Source organism: Rhododendron vialii, chromosome 3a (genome assembly GCF_030253575.1).
Source record: "Rhododendron vialii isolate Sample 1 chromosome 3a, ASM3025357v1".
Taxonomy (NCBI): Eukaryota; Viridiplantae; Streptophyta; class Magnoliopsida; order Ericales; family Ericaceae; genus Rhododendron; species Rhododendron vialii.
This window is the reverse complement of record NC_080559.1, coordinates 27,885,850-27,900,634: the sequence shown is the minus strand read 5'-3', so window position 1 is coordinate 27,900,634 and position 14,785 is coordinate 27,885,850. Positions and strand designations below refer to the sequence as shown.

General features: G+C 36.8%; 1 protein-coding gene across 2 annotated transcripts; it reads left to right on the top strand.

The window, feature by feature from the left end:
• LOC131318860 (DNA-directed RNA polymerases II and V subunit 6B-like) lies at positions 1 to 13,664 on the top strand. 2 transcript variants are annotated; one of them, XM_058348872.1, is made up of 7 exons: positions 51 to 69; positions 9,809 to 9,854; positions 10,753 to 10,786; positions 10,871 to 11,046; positions 11,134 to 11,185; positions 13,086 to 13,153; positions 13,324 to 13,664. In XM_058348872.1, exons 2-7 carry the CDS (start codon positions 9,820 to 9,822, stop codon positions 13,391 to 13,393), a joined length of 435 nt encoding a protein of 144 aa, XP_058204855.1. In that variant the 5' UTR covers positions 51 to 69; positions 9,809 to 9,819; the 3' UTR covers positions 13,394 to 13,664. The 2 variants fall into 2 exon arrangements, with proteins under 2 accessions (XP_058204854.1, XP_058204855.1); XM_058348871.1 differs by lacking the exon at positions 9,809 to 9,854 and having other exon boundaries at positions 1 to 116.
• The last annotated feature ends 1,121 nt before the right edge of the window (positions 13,665 to 14,785 follow it).

The window sequence follows — 14,785 nt, the reverse complement described above, 5'->3', positions numbered from 1 at the left end:
CAACTGGCGCAACTCTCCGTAACCAGTTTTCCACAAGGTAGAAGGGAAAGAACGAGAGCCTACTCATCAGTTTTGCAGAAGATGGCCGACGATGGGGACTACGATATGGACGGAGGGTCTCTTTATTCTCTCGCTCTCTCTGTCTCTCTCTCCTCTTCTGTCTAGCCTTGGGTCGTGTGCTTTCTCTTTGTTGTTTGTGGCTTAGGGTTTATAATCGGAACGTAATTTTTCTGTTGACTTGAACTACTGTTCCTAAGATGTTTTTAAATTCTTGAGGGTTTCAATCGAGACTCTGGATTAGACCAAAACATGTGGGCGTGTTTAGTTTAATTTACCTTCGGAAAAAACATGGGTTTGGAGACCTATCACTTGTTTATTGGTTTGAGGTTGTGAGCCCCAGCAGAGCAAGGATTTATTTTACAAAGGCTGTAATTTCTGGGTTGGATTTTGATGATGAGTGGTGTTAGTACCACACTCATTTTCACACCCAAACACATACCCACCACATCACATGAGTGATGAGTCCCACACATACTATACACTTTAGTGTGTGTATGGGGCCCACCACTCATACGGTTGTGGGTGTATGTTTGGATGTGAAAATGGGTGTGGCACTGGAATTATTTACACTAAGAGGACGTTGCCTTAAACACAGGGCCAGCTCTGAGATTTTGGAGGCCTAAGACGATCTTCGAAAGTGAGGCTTTTAATTATTGTAAACGAAAATCAAATAAAAAGTCAATCACACTGAATAATTTTGATTCGGATATAATATTTGTTTGTAATGAGAAGTACCGGAGTAGTAGCATTTAAGGGGGCAAAAAGATGCATCCATACACCCACCACACTGAATAATTTTGAAAGGCCCCAGAAATTTTTGGCGATCCAGTGATCTTTTACTCCTCCTTTTTGTTTGTTTTTTTTCTGCATTCTGTGTTCCATTTTTCTGGGCCATTGGGGCTTAAGTATAAAATGTATTATTGGGTTTAAAATTGGTCTCTAAAACAACACATATATACTAAGTCCTAAAAATAAGTGGGGGGTCCTATTTTTTTGACATTTTTGGAGGGCTTAAGGCCCACGCCTCATAAATATATTAGATCACAGTTTAGGAAAAATCGACATTAAAAAAAAAAATTAGTTGTCACTATTTTATAAAGTGACATTATAAATATATTATATCACAGTTTAAGAGAAACTGACATTAAAAAGAAAGAATAGTTAAGTCACTATTTTAGAAAGTAACATCATAAATATATTATATTACAGTTTTTTAAATGACTGACATTATTTATCTATTACAATGTTTTTAATTACGGTTTTTTTTTAAAATTGATATATTTTCACTCTTGCAAGCGTCATCTTTTAACAATATTATAATAGTAGTACACAAGCCAATAAACACACATCATCATCGTACAAGCATTCAATATTTCAGTTGCTTCCTCATCTTCGAGCAAAGGCATGAGGGTTGCTGATCCCTTCAACAAATTAAGTTATCGAATTCTTCTCTTTCGCGTGATCAAGGTCGGCCGGGTCCATGTTACCTGGCAAGGACCACTCAAATAAATGGATCAAAGTCCCAAGAATCAAAGGAACTACCTTGGCCATCATAGGTTGTGTTCAGGCCACATTCTTCTTTCTGAACCAAACGGCATCCAAATATTCATAATCGCTTCCCTTGTAATGCACCCGCTCAGAAAAGTTTGTTTAAAATCTGATCCGTAAATAAGTTTTCATCGAGGTAAAAAATGTGATGTCATTAGAATTTCTCAACTTTTTATTCATCCCAATCAAATCTCAATCTCCCAAAACAGGAAACAAATCCGTCAAATTCGGAGAGTTTCCTCATCTGCCCACCCATACCCTTCCCATCAAACCCCACCAAATCCACTGAAAAAATCAAATTCCCCTAAGTATTCAAAGGAACCACAGAAGCATCCTCCGCCCCCTCCACAACTGAACCTTCCTTCGCTCTCAAATCCTCAACCATTTCGGCGATTTTCTTCGACCAAAGTATTCAGGTTTTTCCACTGATTGTTGCACTCGCCGGCGAGTCCGATCGGCGTGTTGTGCATTTTGGAAACTGGGTTTTGAACTCGCGCCTCCCGACCTGACCCGAGAGGACGGGGCCTGTCCATTTTTTGGACAATCCAGTTGGGGGTCCAGTTTCGGCTTTTGTGAGCTCAGGAATCGTTTATTTTGTAGAGCTCATTTGTATAATTAGCTAGATCAAAGATTAGTAGGTAAATGATCAAAACAAATTTATACAAGAAAAAAATGGGATGAAGAAGATTAATTCAAAACTTAATTTTCCATATTTTTCATAAAAATATATTTCGATCATGTACTCCCTCCGTCCCAATTTACTTGTCCCAGTTCTATTCTAACTGGATAAAAAAACTAGTTATATCTTTAAATTGGTAATGAATTTTATGTTTAATATGAACGTGTTTTAAAAATCTCGATTTGTTCTATAATACAATGCTTTCAAAATCACCTAAAACATTATAAATTACAAGATATAATCAATTGAAAAGTGACATGAACTCCCAAAAGTGACAATTAAATTGGGACAGAGGTAGTATCTATCTACCAATGTTCGATTAAGCTATTTTTACTTGCGTGAATAACCAAGTCGACGAGCTCCGTAAAATGAAAATGCCCATATCATTGTTTTGAGCCCAAGATGGATCCACAAAGGCCCTTGAGGATTTGTTAGGCTGCGGTCGGGGATTGACCCGACGACGAGGAGTTGGGATCCGAGTTTGAGTGAGATGAGAGGGAAAGAGGAGGGGTGAAAGGAGAGGGAAGATTTTAATCTGACGTCTAAAAGTGCATCAAACGGTTCGGAAATGCTGAACGGGCACCACTTAAGATATACCTACTCGGCACTGAAAAATTTCTTGTATTTTGATGTGATTCCCTTCTTTTTTTGGGTCTCATCATCATGATTGGAATTATTCATTATAGAGTTTGCTGAGTATTTTTTTCTTTTGATTGAGTACTTTGTTTGTTTGAAAAAATGTATATAATCAAATGTCAATAATCACATAAAGATATATTCAGAAAAATGTTTATTTTTCTACTTTTTCCGGCCTCAAAAAATTGTCTAGTTTGCAAAACAAATATTTAAAATAATACATTTCTATCAATCAAAATTCGGACTAGTTTTTGTTAAATTAAAAGAACTCATTGCAATTTACTTAAGTACTCCCTCCGTCTTAAATTCTTTGTTCGGTCCGCAAAAAGGAGTGTTAAAAATAATACAATTTTTGCAAGAAAAAATCAAAAGTATTTCAATAACTTACTAGATATCAATGAGTATTTTTAAATTGCATTATTTTTAACACTCTGTTTTACGAATCGGACAAAGAATTTGGGACGAGAGAGTACTAACTACTGTCAAAATTGAATTTCTTTAGACCAAAATGATTTATTTTTATATCCTCATTTTGTAGATCAAACAATCTTTTTGAGAGGAATCTAGTGTTAAAGAGTTCGTTTGGGAGCCAACTTATATATTACTATCCATTTTGTATTTTTGCATTTTTTATGTTTGCTAGCAAGATTAATATAGAATGCATTATCAAAACCACACTTTCAGAGGCACGTACAATTTGATGATCGTCCCTCGAGGAGTTTTCACTTTCTCATTTCAGATTCTGATTCTCCCCTACGTCTAGAAAGACCAAAATACCCCTGCATTTTTATGATAAAATCCAGATATTGCCTCATGGTATATGATGCGCAGGCCGTTATAATGTAGGAATTTAATATCCGCCCTTTTTTTTTCGCTCGGCAATTTAATATCTGCCCTTTATTAGTTAAATTTACATCTCCATCACAAAATAAGGGGAACTTAATTAGCCATCATTTTTATCCAATTTATTTAGGTGCTTATTCTAATGTGTTTAAATACTTATATCTTTTCATCTTTAAATTCAATTAAATCCTAAATTATCCTTTCTTTCTTTTAATTTTTTAAATCTTTCTCTCTCTTTTTTTAATCTTTTCTAATTATCTCAATTCTCTCTCCTCTTTTAAACATTTCTCTCACCTAATCTTTTGAATTTTTTTTCTCTCATAATCTTCTCTCTCACATTTTCATTCTCCTAAAAATCTAAAAAGAAAACACAACTCTTACAAAAACAAATGTGTAAGCCGAAAAACATGGCAAAACATGATTAATTCACAAAACATGGCAAAACCTGATTGAGGTAGATGAACAAAACAAGATCAATTAAAAAACATGACAAAATCAAAAAACATGGTAAGTTTTGAGAAGTGTAGGTTTCGATTGAGGTAAATGAACAAAACATGATCAAATAAAAAATATGACAAAAATCAAAAAACATGACAAGTTTTGAGAAGTGTAGGTCTCAAACGAGATAGATGAACAAAGCATCATCAATTCACAAACATGACAAAAATCGAAAAATATAATACTTAAAACTGATATCCCAGTAACAGCGGCAGCGACAATTAAGTGGGCAGAAGCGATAGTGACACAACCTAAATGTATAAAACTACTGAGATGACTCGAAAACGTATAAAACTATTGAGAGGCCTGTGGGTAAGCGCAACATGACGCATTTTGAAAAGCTACACGAGGGCGAACAACACGATTCCAATTGAAACAAGCCTTTTTGTGGCTGAGACTTGATCAAAAACCAAACATGACTGCTAGAAAAAACGCACATGAACCCCAGGAGAAAAAAAGAATAAAGAAAAATCTAAACCCCCAAAATCTGATACCTAAGCGTCGGCGTCCATGGAGAGACGGGTAGGTGGTGGATCTGGTTGCCCGAGGGTTTTACTCCAACGGAGCGCTGGAGCACGCCGAGCTCCAGGACGGTGAGGCTTCCATTGGCGCCAGAGATAGTGTTCCGGATCGCCTATTCCGAGAGGAGAAAAAGAGGGTGGGTAAAAAGCAAGAATGAGAAAAATGGTTTTGTTGGTGGGTCGGCGACAGAAAGTTTTGGAAAGGGATAATGGAAATCAGTATCGTGGGGGATTTGTTTCTTGTGTTGATCCCGAAATTATGGGAATGAATTCCCAGTTTAGATTAATTTTATCTATATGTATAAATACATTATTAGGGGTATAATGGATAATAATACAACTCCAGGATGGGAACACAAGTGTTTAAATTCACATGGATGTAGACCTAGATAAATTTTCCATATAGGATGCTTATTTAATTTCATCAATAAACTTACCTTAAAATGTTTTTAATGTAATATTCTAAGTCTTTCTGCTCTCAGAAAGAAGGAGATGTTCAAATATGAGACACTAGTAATTGTGAAGTGGAAGTTTCAAACGATATTTTAATCAATAATATCTAAAAGAGTTCTTCATATCTAAGTTACATAATGCGCATGCGAGTGCAGGTATAAGAGCGTGAGCGGGAGCATAAAAGTGTCTTTCAAAACTCCACAAAACAACTAGAATTCGTGAGTGCGAAGATTGAGAATGCAAGCGCAAAGCGAGAATTGAGTGCGGAAGCGATGTCCATTTAATTTGAAGGATTGTATGACTAAGTTTCATCAGGGTGGTTCCGGGAACAACTAATTAGACACCTAAAAAACACCCCAAATCTCAATCTCATAGTTCCTGATCAAATTTTATGATTCGAACCGTTCAATGTGTGCAGAATGTGATTTTAAGAATGTCCGCGAGAAATTAGCAAATAATATGACCGGAAAGTGTTTATTTTGAGCAGTTTTTAATTGAACCGTTCATCAAATCTAAGCTAAAAACTGCTTAGATCAAGCCCTTCCCGATTTTTTTTTTGCTGATTTCTAAGATGTACCTTTAAAATTACGTTTTGATCACATTGAACGGCTCAGATCATTAAAATTTGATCGAAAACTATGAGGTATTTTTTTAGGTGTCTAATTTGTTGTCTCTGGATGATGAACACCTAATATTGTAGATATTTGGTGCGATTAGTCCCGTTTTATGTTGTTTTAACTTGCGTTTATTTAGCTTTTATAGCGATATTGCACGTAAGATGTGTTTTTAGTATTTTCAGGTAAAACGTGCAAATAAAGCGCATTTCAACTCCATACATGGCCTAAGTGCTTCCAAGTACCCGAAGACCCTGCCGGCCCCTTAAAATCTGTCTAAATATGAAAAATGACTTTCTGAAAAAGTATTGATTTTCGAGATTAAAAATGGCGGTAATTGATCTTTGAATTTTTCTAAGAGTAACTACAAAGTTATAAGGTTTTATTTGAAAAGCAAGGTCATGTTTTAAGCCATTTTCTTTTGAGAAAAACGTGCAGTTTTTCATTTAACACTAAAAGTGATTGACATTTTGATTTAATTGGAATATTGAAATTCTGGTAATGCAATTGTTTCCAAATGAGAGGTACTTTTACCTTTTCTTTACTTTAATTTATTTAATGAAAATAAGATACTGATGAACTGTGAAGTTACTAGGAGCTGTTTGCTGAAGCCTCAACCTGAAATCTGCAGTTTTGCTGATTGTTATCGATACCTTCCACAATGGTATCGATAACTTTTGTTCCATTTTGGTCCAGAAGTTGCCCAGACCTGAGGGTATCGATAACATTTGGTTGGAGTAATCGATAACTTGCTTCTCCGAGGGAATATTTGAATGATGTTATCGATACCTTTGCTTATGGTATCGATAGCATTGGTCTCCAATAGATATTTTTGTTGCTTTTTCAGACTTCCTATTTATGAAAACTTTCTTTTAATATGTAGCTTTTTGAGATTTTTTGCTGACTTTTGAGGAAAGAGAAAGCCTTTGTGTATATATAAGGCACTCTCTCACAATGTTTGAATCTAGTTCATTATTAGCTTTTAAATCTTTTTAATTCTAGAGCTCCATTAATGGTTTCCAAACTTTCCTAGTATATTTCCTCAAGAACACTTTAAGGTATTAGTCGTTTATTGTTTTCTCGTTTATTAATGTTGTAGCTACTCATTGGATTTTCGTATGAATCAAGTTTGTTTTTATTTCCTACGGTTAAATCTTATGGGTTGTTTTTCTAGCATGCTTTGTTCTTTCATTATGTGTGAGTAGTTACTTGGCTAAGTCTTGGGTTACTCTTTCCCAATGACTTAGGTGATTGTTTGGTTCTCGAATCCTCAGGCTTAAAATCATGGTTTTCAGAATTTCATTAACCTAGCCATTTTGGTCTAACCGATGGGTGTTAACTCCTTGGTATGTTGTTTAGTCAAGCGATCTTGGCAAGCGGCATATTGAGGGCTCGTGGTCTCCTACGTGTTAGATACATTAGCAAAAATAGGTTGATTTGATTCCGTTTAACCAAATTAATCTTTTGATAAACATAGTCTTTTTAAGCTAAATCTTCCGAGCGTGAGCACACGGTCATGACTCTCGTTTGAATTATAGTCGAGAACCGGTAGCGGCCTTTGTCAAAGGATAGATGATTCCTAGACTTGCCTCTTTTTAGTTCATAAATCTCTTTTCTAGTCTTTTTATTTAGCATTTCCACTGTTTAAAGCAAAATTAAGTTGGCCGTCTTAAACGCCGAAATCCACCGTATAAAACTTACAATCCAATTAAGCTATATTCGATTCTCTATGGGTACGATTCCGATTTTACTGGTTTATTATGCTACCGACAATTTAGCCCTATGCTTGGAATTTTCTCAACCTTATATTTGAAGGCGAGGTTGTGGTGCTAAGCACCGGAACCGCCCGAAGTTTCATACATATTAAAATACACTAATAACCAAGAACATGATAAAAAGTTAACTAATTATAATCTATTTTGATGATTATTCTCCCAAATACTTCTTTGTCACAAAATCGATTCTGCACATATTTGTTAAATAGTAAACACTCTATAGATTCACAATCTATTCCAACCACAATTCAAAAATCTATAACTAATAATCCAAAATGAAGAAAAACTAGACTTCCAAACAGGTCCGAGTATCCATACGTAGATGAATTATGAGACTAAAATGAATTGAATGAGCTGATTATCCATAAGATCATCTCCAACCCACTATAGAAATATCATTAATTAGTCATCAAAAAAAATATCTAGAGATCATTATTTCACTCAGACTTCAAAACCATGCATTCTCGATATTAATCTTCTTTCTTCAAATTAATAAAAGTCACACACTTGACTTCAAAACTCAATAATATCTCTCTCACGTCTAATTTTCAAACATTTGTTGAATGTGTCCACCTTCGGTCTTATTCTCAAGGTAGCAAATACTACTTCTTTAATGATACCAAATCTTAGGTTCCAAAAATACTACAGTATCAAAATGCGTTTGATTTTCTGAAATAAAGTCTTTCCCAGCATATATGCGTGGTAAATCATGGTAAAGCTACTGGCCGGATAACAACATAGATAGCTTTTCATGAATAACATTAAGATATGCTACCATGAATGATTGAATAGCTAAATTTGAAGGAGCGAGATTTTGGGTGGTACAGCAAAAGTTGAGTATTATTGATGAGATAGTGCACATTGAAATTATAACCGACATGATCATTTTGAGTTCCTGACCCACAAGCCACAGAGCATGTCACAAGGATGATTGACCACCCACCCCCACAAATGAAGCTTTCTAAAAATAAAATTCATGTCCCCCGATCAGCCAAATTTGCTGCCAAGAAATAGGAAAATCATCTTTGGAGTCACAACCGACAATAACACTGGGTTTGTCAAAAGTGTCGCATCACTTACGTCAATTAATCTATGACGAAAAATGAGATGAGATGAGTTTTAATCCAATGACTTGAATATGAAAATTGTTATTATTATTATTTTTTTGACGTTATCGTTCAAATAATGTCCAAATTTACAGGGCTATTCAACTAACCTAGTTTTCTATATATATATTTTTTTTGGGTACATAAAAAAACCCAAACGCTTAGAGCTAAAAAAGAGCTAGCTATCACAGGGGAGGTGATCTTTAAGCATCAAGGCACATGTTTACAAGGACGGAATTAGGATTTACCCTTAGCAATGGCGAAATGTATACTAAAAAAATTTAGTGGTGGCGAGACTATATAAATTGGGCATAATATTTTTTTTAACATATAATAATTGCATTTTTTAAAATTCTTATCGTGGCGGTCGCCGCCACTGGACTCCCTGATCCCATCCTTACATGTTTAGCTTGCGACCTTGATAGTTGATGCATCACACTAAAATAGTACTACTAAAATACGGGGAATTTGTACATTGCATTAACTAGAGGAGGCATGCCCCCCTAAAACTTACTAACAATCAAGAGAAAGCCAAAAACCCCGAGACCCATATAATCCCACCACTTGAAAGCATTCAATACTCCAAGTGAGTGTGGTTCTGTATTTTGGAATTTTGGCACCAAAATCATCAACTAAACAAGTAAACATGCCTCCAGTATAAAAATTTAAAAATAAAAACAAGTAAACACGTTTTCACATTTAGCCTCTGTTTGAAACTTGTAGAAAGAAGCGGAAAAGAAAGAGAAATTTTTTTAGAAAAAAATCTTCCCTTGTTTGGTCCTCAAAGAAGAGAAGGAAAATTCCAAATTCCAATTCAACGTTCCTCCCAATTTTTCTTCTCATTTACACTTTCTAATTATTTTATATCTTTTTTCCCCTTTCTTTTCTCGAGTTCCAAACAGAGCCTTACCCGCTTATCCAAATAGGGTCGGCTATAAATTCGGCCTTACAGGCACCAGTGGAGCAGGCCCAATATATGTATATGTGTGTGTATATAAGTTAACTGGCGCAACTCCGTAACCACGAACCAGTTTTCCACAAGGAAGAAGGGAAAGAACGAGAGCCTATTCATCAGTTTTGCAGAAGATGGCCGACGATGGGGACTACGATATGGACGGAGGGTTCGTTTATTCTCTCTCTCTCCTCTTCTGTCTAGCTTTGGGTTGTGTGCTATCTCTTTGTTGTTTGTGGCTTAGGGTTTACAATCGCCGCGTAATTTTTCTGTTGACTTGAACTACTGTTCCTAAGCTGTTTTTAAATTCTTGAGGGTTTCAATCGAGACTCTGGATTAGACCAAACATGTGGGCGTGTTTAGGTTGATTTACTCGGGGGGAAAACCCTTCGGATAAAACATGGGTTTGGAGACCTATAACTTGTTTATTGCTTTGAGGTTGTGAACCCCAGCAAGGCTTTATTTACAAAGGCTGTAATTGCTGGGTTGGATTTTGATGATACGGTTACTATAATGTGATTATTTACACTAAGAGGACGTTGCCTTAAACACTCCAAATACTGTAGCCCTTCCATCAAAGTTGTATCCGTTGTTTATTATTGATGATGGAATCGGCATCTGTTTTGTTGGTTCTGTGAGGAGGTCTGGGAAAATCAGTGGGCTATCACCTGTGCTTGTCCAGTTTTTGAAAGTTCGAATGACTTTTTCATACCTTACGAAGGTATTGTTTCGACTAAGTTCACGGAATATGCTTGTGGCAACTAATGTTCATTTTGATGCTCAATGGGTATCATTAAGCCCCATGGAGTTGTATCTAATATGGCGTCATATGATGGTAAATTGGTTGACTGGTGAGTTGGCGACATTTTACAGGTACTGAATTCTGATATTTGAGCAATTGAGCATTCCCTGATGAATGCTGTTTAGTGATGTAATATGATAATATGTTTGTTGGACTGCACATGAATGGTTTTCAACCGTCTAATAATTTATGTTGAGGTTTGTGCATTAGAATGGTAGTCGGTTGGTATTTGTATTAGGTGTTGATAAGTTTTTCCTTTGTTTAGATACGAGGATGAGCCGCAAGAGCCTGAGCCCGATGTGAGAAATCTTTACTTGATGTGCCTTCAATATTAGTGGGCCTTATTGCTGGTATAAGTATTTGTGGTTGTTCGATATTGGTAGGAAGGGGCAGAAGAGGAAGCAGATAACGAGAACAATGAGGACACTGCTGATCCCCTTTTAGCTGAAACTGATGACAAAGGAGCGGATGAACCAAAAGAACGAGCTCGAAAGACATCGAAATACATGACAAAGTATGAACGTGCAAGAATTTTGGGTACTCGTGCGCTGCAAATCAGGTAAGATATTTGGTGTTTAGGTTTAGAATCTTGTTGGATAAAAAAAACTGAGTTGATGATGTATTGTATTTGACTTTCTGTGAGCAGCATGAATGCGCCCGTGATGGTTGAATTGGAAGGTGAAACTGATCCACTTGAGGTTAGCAGTGACCTTCTGTAACAGCATCGATGGATGCCTAGAATTACTTGTTTCTTTATTCTTCGACTGCGCCTTGCACCTTCATGTGCATATAATACTTAATACCTTTTTCACGACAATTGAACGTGGCACATAAAATAGTTAGCACAAGGTAATATATTTGAACTCTGCGTCTTTAGCTGGGCAAGTAATGTCTGTTAACCGGACAGAAAGAAAAGAGAGAACTTGAATTCCAATGTTGGCTCTTTTATTCATAAGGTGTCAGGAAGAAGTTAGTTAGCATCCTCTGTAAGTTTCAGGGATTAGTATATTAAGTTCACAGGTTCCTTCTTTTTCATAGGTAATTTCCTTTTGTTACTAGTTGCCCAATAAGAGTTATATTCAATTTGCTGTTGCCGATGAATTTCAGGACCGTATTACAAGTTTACAACTACGTCTTTGTTTTCCCTCATATCACCGATATCTTGTTATTATCTCGATTGTGCCAACTTTTTCCCCTTTGGATGTAAAACACATTGCTTCTTCTCGTTGGTGCTGCCCTTGATGGTGTATTGTGGTTGATGGAGGGCGATGTGGCCAGGGTGGGCCTTCTGGGAAGACTTTTTCACTTTGCGTTGGGATGGATAGAAGTCACCAGTAAGGAGGTGTGATGAGAAGCGGTCTTAGTTGGTAGAGAGTGGATGGCGGTTTAGACTGCTGGGGAACTCTCACCAGAGATGGAGGAGGATGTTGGGATCCTCTGTGTTATAGTAAAAGTTATGCAAGAGGGTCGAAACATGGGGACGGCTCATCAATGGACAGCAGACTCAACACCCTTGTTTCAATAACTCAGAGAATTCTCACCTGCTTTTCGTGCGTGCATTAGACCTTTGGGTCGTTGCAATATTCTCTCTAAAATGGACGAGGTGTAAGTCGTCTAAAGATTGGGGATGATGAAACACCTTGACTAACCTCAACTCTATCCCCCAACCTAAATAACCACATGTGGGGATCCGGAGCGAGGCTTCTAGGACCTTCTCCCTATCTAAGCTGTTATGGAGATGTCAGACTTCTCTTCCAGAGACCAATCATTTGGGATGTGAGCCTAGGTGAACCGAGCAGATGTTTTGTGGGCCCCGTCATCCAAAGGAATAATCGTACCTTAGTTGGATGCAAGTGTGGGTCTGGGTCACCGGGGCATAGGGCTTGTTTTCCTTCACGGGGCTGACATATGGCCTTCATGTTTTGACAGAACTGGAGTGGTGATGATGAGGCGACACTGTGTGGCATTTCCGTGTGTTCACACCTAACCTACCTTGTCTATCGGTTTGGTTTTACCTCTCAATTTGACATTCTACCAGTTTATATTGCACTGTTGTGTGGGTGTGGAAGATAAACTCATTTGACCCCAAATACCAAGGCTTTGGACCCTCCCCTGAATCAAGAACTCAAAGGGTTTTTTCCCTTGTTTCAAGAGGAAGTGTTCACACTTTGAAGTAGTGCTGCAATCTTCTGTTTATCTGTGAGACATGTATTTATATTCTAGGTTGGTGTCGTTGGACTTCATCTATTCATATGTTCTTCCAAAACAAAAGTAAAAGTAAAAGACGATTATACTTTGTCATTGCTTTTAGCTACAAGTATTGTGCACTTACACTAGCAGAAGGTAGTCCCACTAGTGTCGTAATTTTTTTTTTTAATTATCTGCCCGTCGATTGTTTTCTAAGTGCTTCGTTTTTTCTCAATATGTCCTATTCCGGTTGGTCCTCTCTCACCGTACTTTTCGGGAAAAAAAATACAAGAACAGTTTACTAGTAGGTAGACATCGTTCATGGCTCACATACAAGTAAATCATGCTCTAGTTTAGCGTTCGCCTTCTAGCTTCATTAGCTTTTGGTTACTTGTTTATCTGCTCTTTTAGATTGCAATGAAGGAGCTACGAGAGCGGAAGATACCTTTCACCATTCGCCGCTACCTGCCTGATGGAAGGTAGAAATCCCCATCTATTTATCATTTCCTTCTTTCTAAATTGATAACAATTCCGAAGATAATTCTAGTGTTTCAACCTTCAACCATCATTCCGAAATGTCTTTTTTAAAACCTTTTATTTTTCCTCTTAACAGTTAACAATATTCTGTCAATTTCTGTGGTTTTTCCAGTTACGAAGATTGGGGAGTGGATGAATTAATTGTCGAGGATTCGTGGAAGAGGCAAGTTGGAGGTGATTAGTCCAAAGTATGCGCTGGTGGTATTTTGGTTCTGAAGTTCATGTTTGTAATGGGTTTCTTGAATGTTCGGTTGCCACCTTACAAGCTTTGATGTTTGTGACCTATATGCACAACTTTCTTCAGAGTATGTTTGCTACTAATGGGGTCAGTAATCTTGATTACTACTTTTCAGGTCAACTTAACTCCTAGCTAATCAGGTTAAGTTTGGAAGCTACATATGCTGTAATTGACGGGCAGTTAAGCGTGATTTAACAAATCTGATTTATTGGCCATCTTTTTATTTTGCTATGTTATTTCCGATTCGTGGTAAGGGAAGCAGCAGGGGAACTAGAATACCCGAGCATCGTGGACCCGTGGTTGACAGAAAAGCGCCTCATCTAGGCATCCAGTCTAACTGCTAATGTTTAACGACTTAATTTGAACTGCATTGCTAGTAATTTCTCATGTCCGAAAGGGTTCTTTCTCCGTGATGCCACCCCTGATCTTACTCAACTCTTACTATGGATAGGGAAGGAGTCCCTTAGTTTAGTTTATTGTCTACGGCCTTAAATTTGCAGTTTTTTCTGTTGTGCGTTTCTTCTTTCGGAAATGACATGGACACATGTCAGGACACAAATTCAAATACAAATGTCTTTTCAACTGGTTGAAGGGTGAGGATCCCATGTGCATTGTGTGAGGATCACGTTATCGAACGTTCTAGCCACATTTGTGTTCGGATCCGCGCAGTGGCGTAGCCAGAAAACTTTGTAAGTGGGGGCACCTTTTAAACACATTTCAACAATGAAATTTCGTTTTAAGTTTTAAGCAACGTTAAAACATTTGTGCTAGGAATTGAAAAACCTAACATAATTTTTTAATATAGTAAATTACATAGAATATAAAAACAATCGAATTACTTAAATTGTCTCAGCGGATCAAGTCTAAGAGCAATTCACTATATAATATTTAGCATTATTGCTCCCATTGTTAATAATTGTTAAAGTATAAAACATATAACCCATGGTTAGACATTTTTTAATTTTGGACATTATGCATTAGAGAGTTCCAAATAGTAAGTGGCAGCTATTTTTCACATTAGACATCTCATTTCGCCGGTATAATGACAATGTTCAAATATGTGGAAAAGAAATTGAGAACGAAATGATATTTGACTAGAGAAAATACAATTATGAAATACAATTAACTAGAGAAAATACAAAATATACATTTTAAAATCTTAAATTTAAAAAAAAAAATTGAGTGGGGGCGCGTGCCTCCGCTCGTCCTATTCTCCCTCCGCCACTGGATCCGCGTCTTTACATGTATGTTCTTTTTTTGTTTTACTTAAAAGAAGAAATGAAATCCAAATACGTGCAACACTTAAAACGGCAACTTCCAAATGATTCGATGTTCC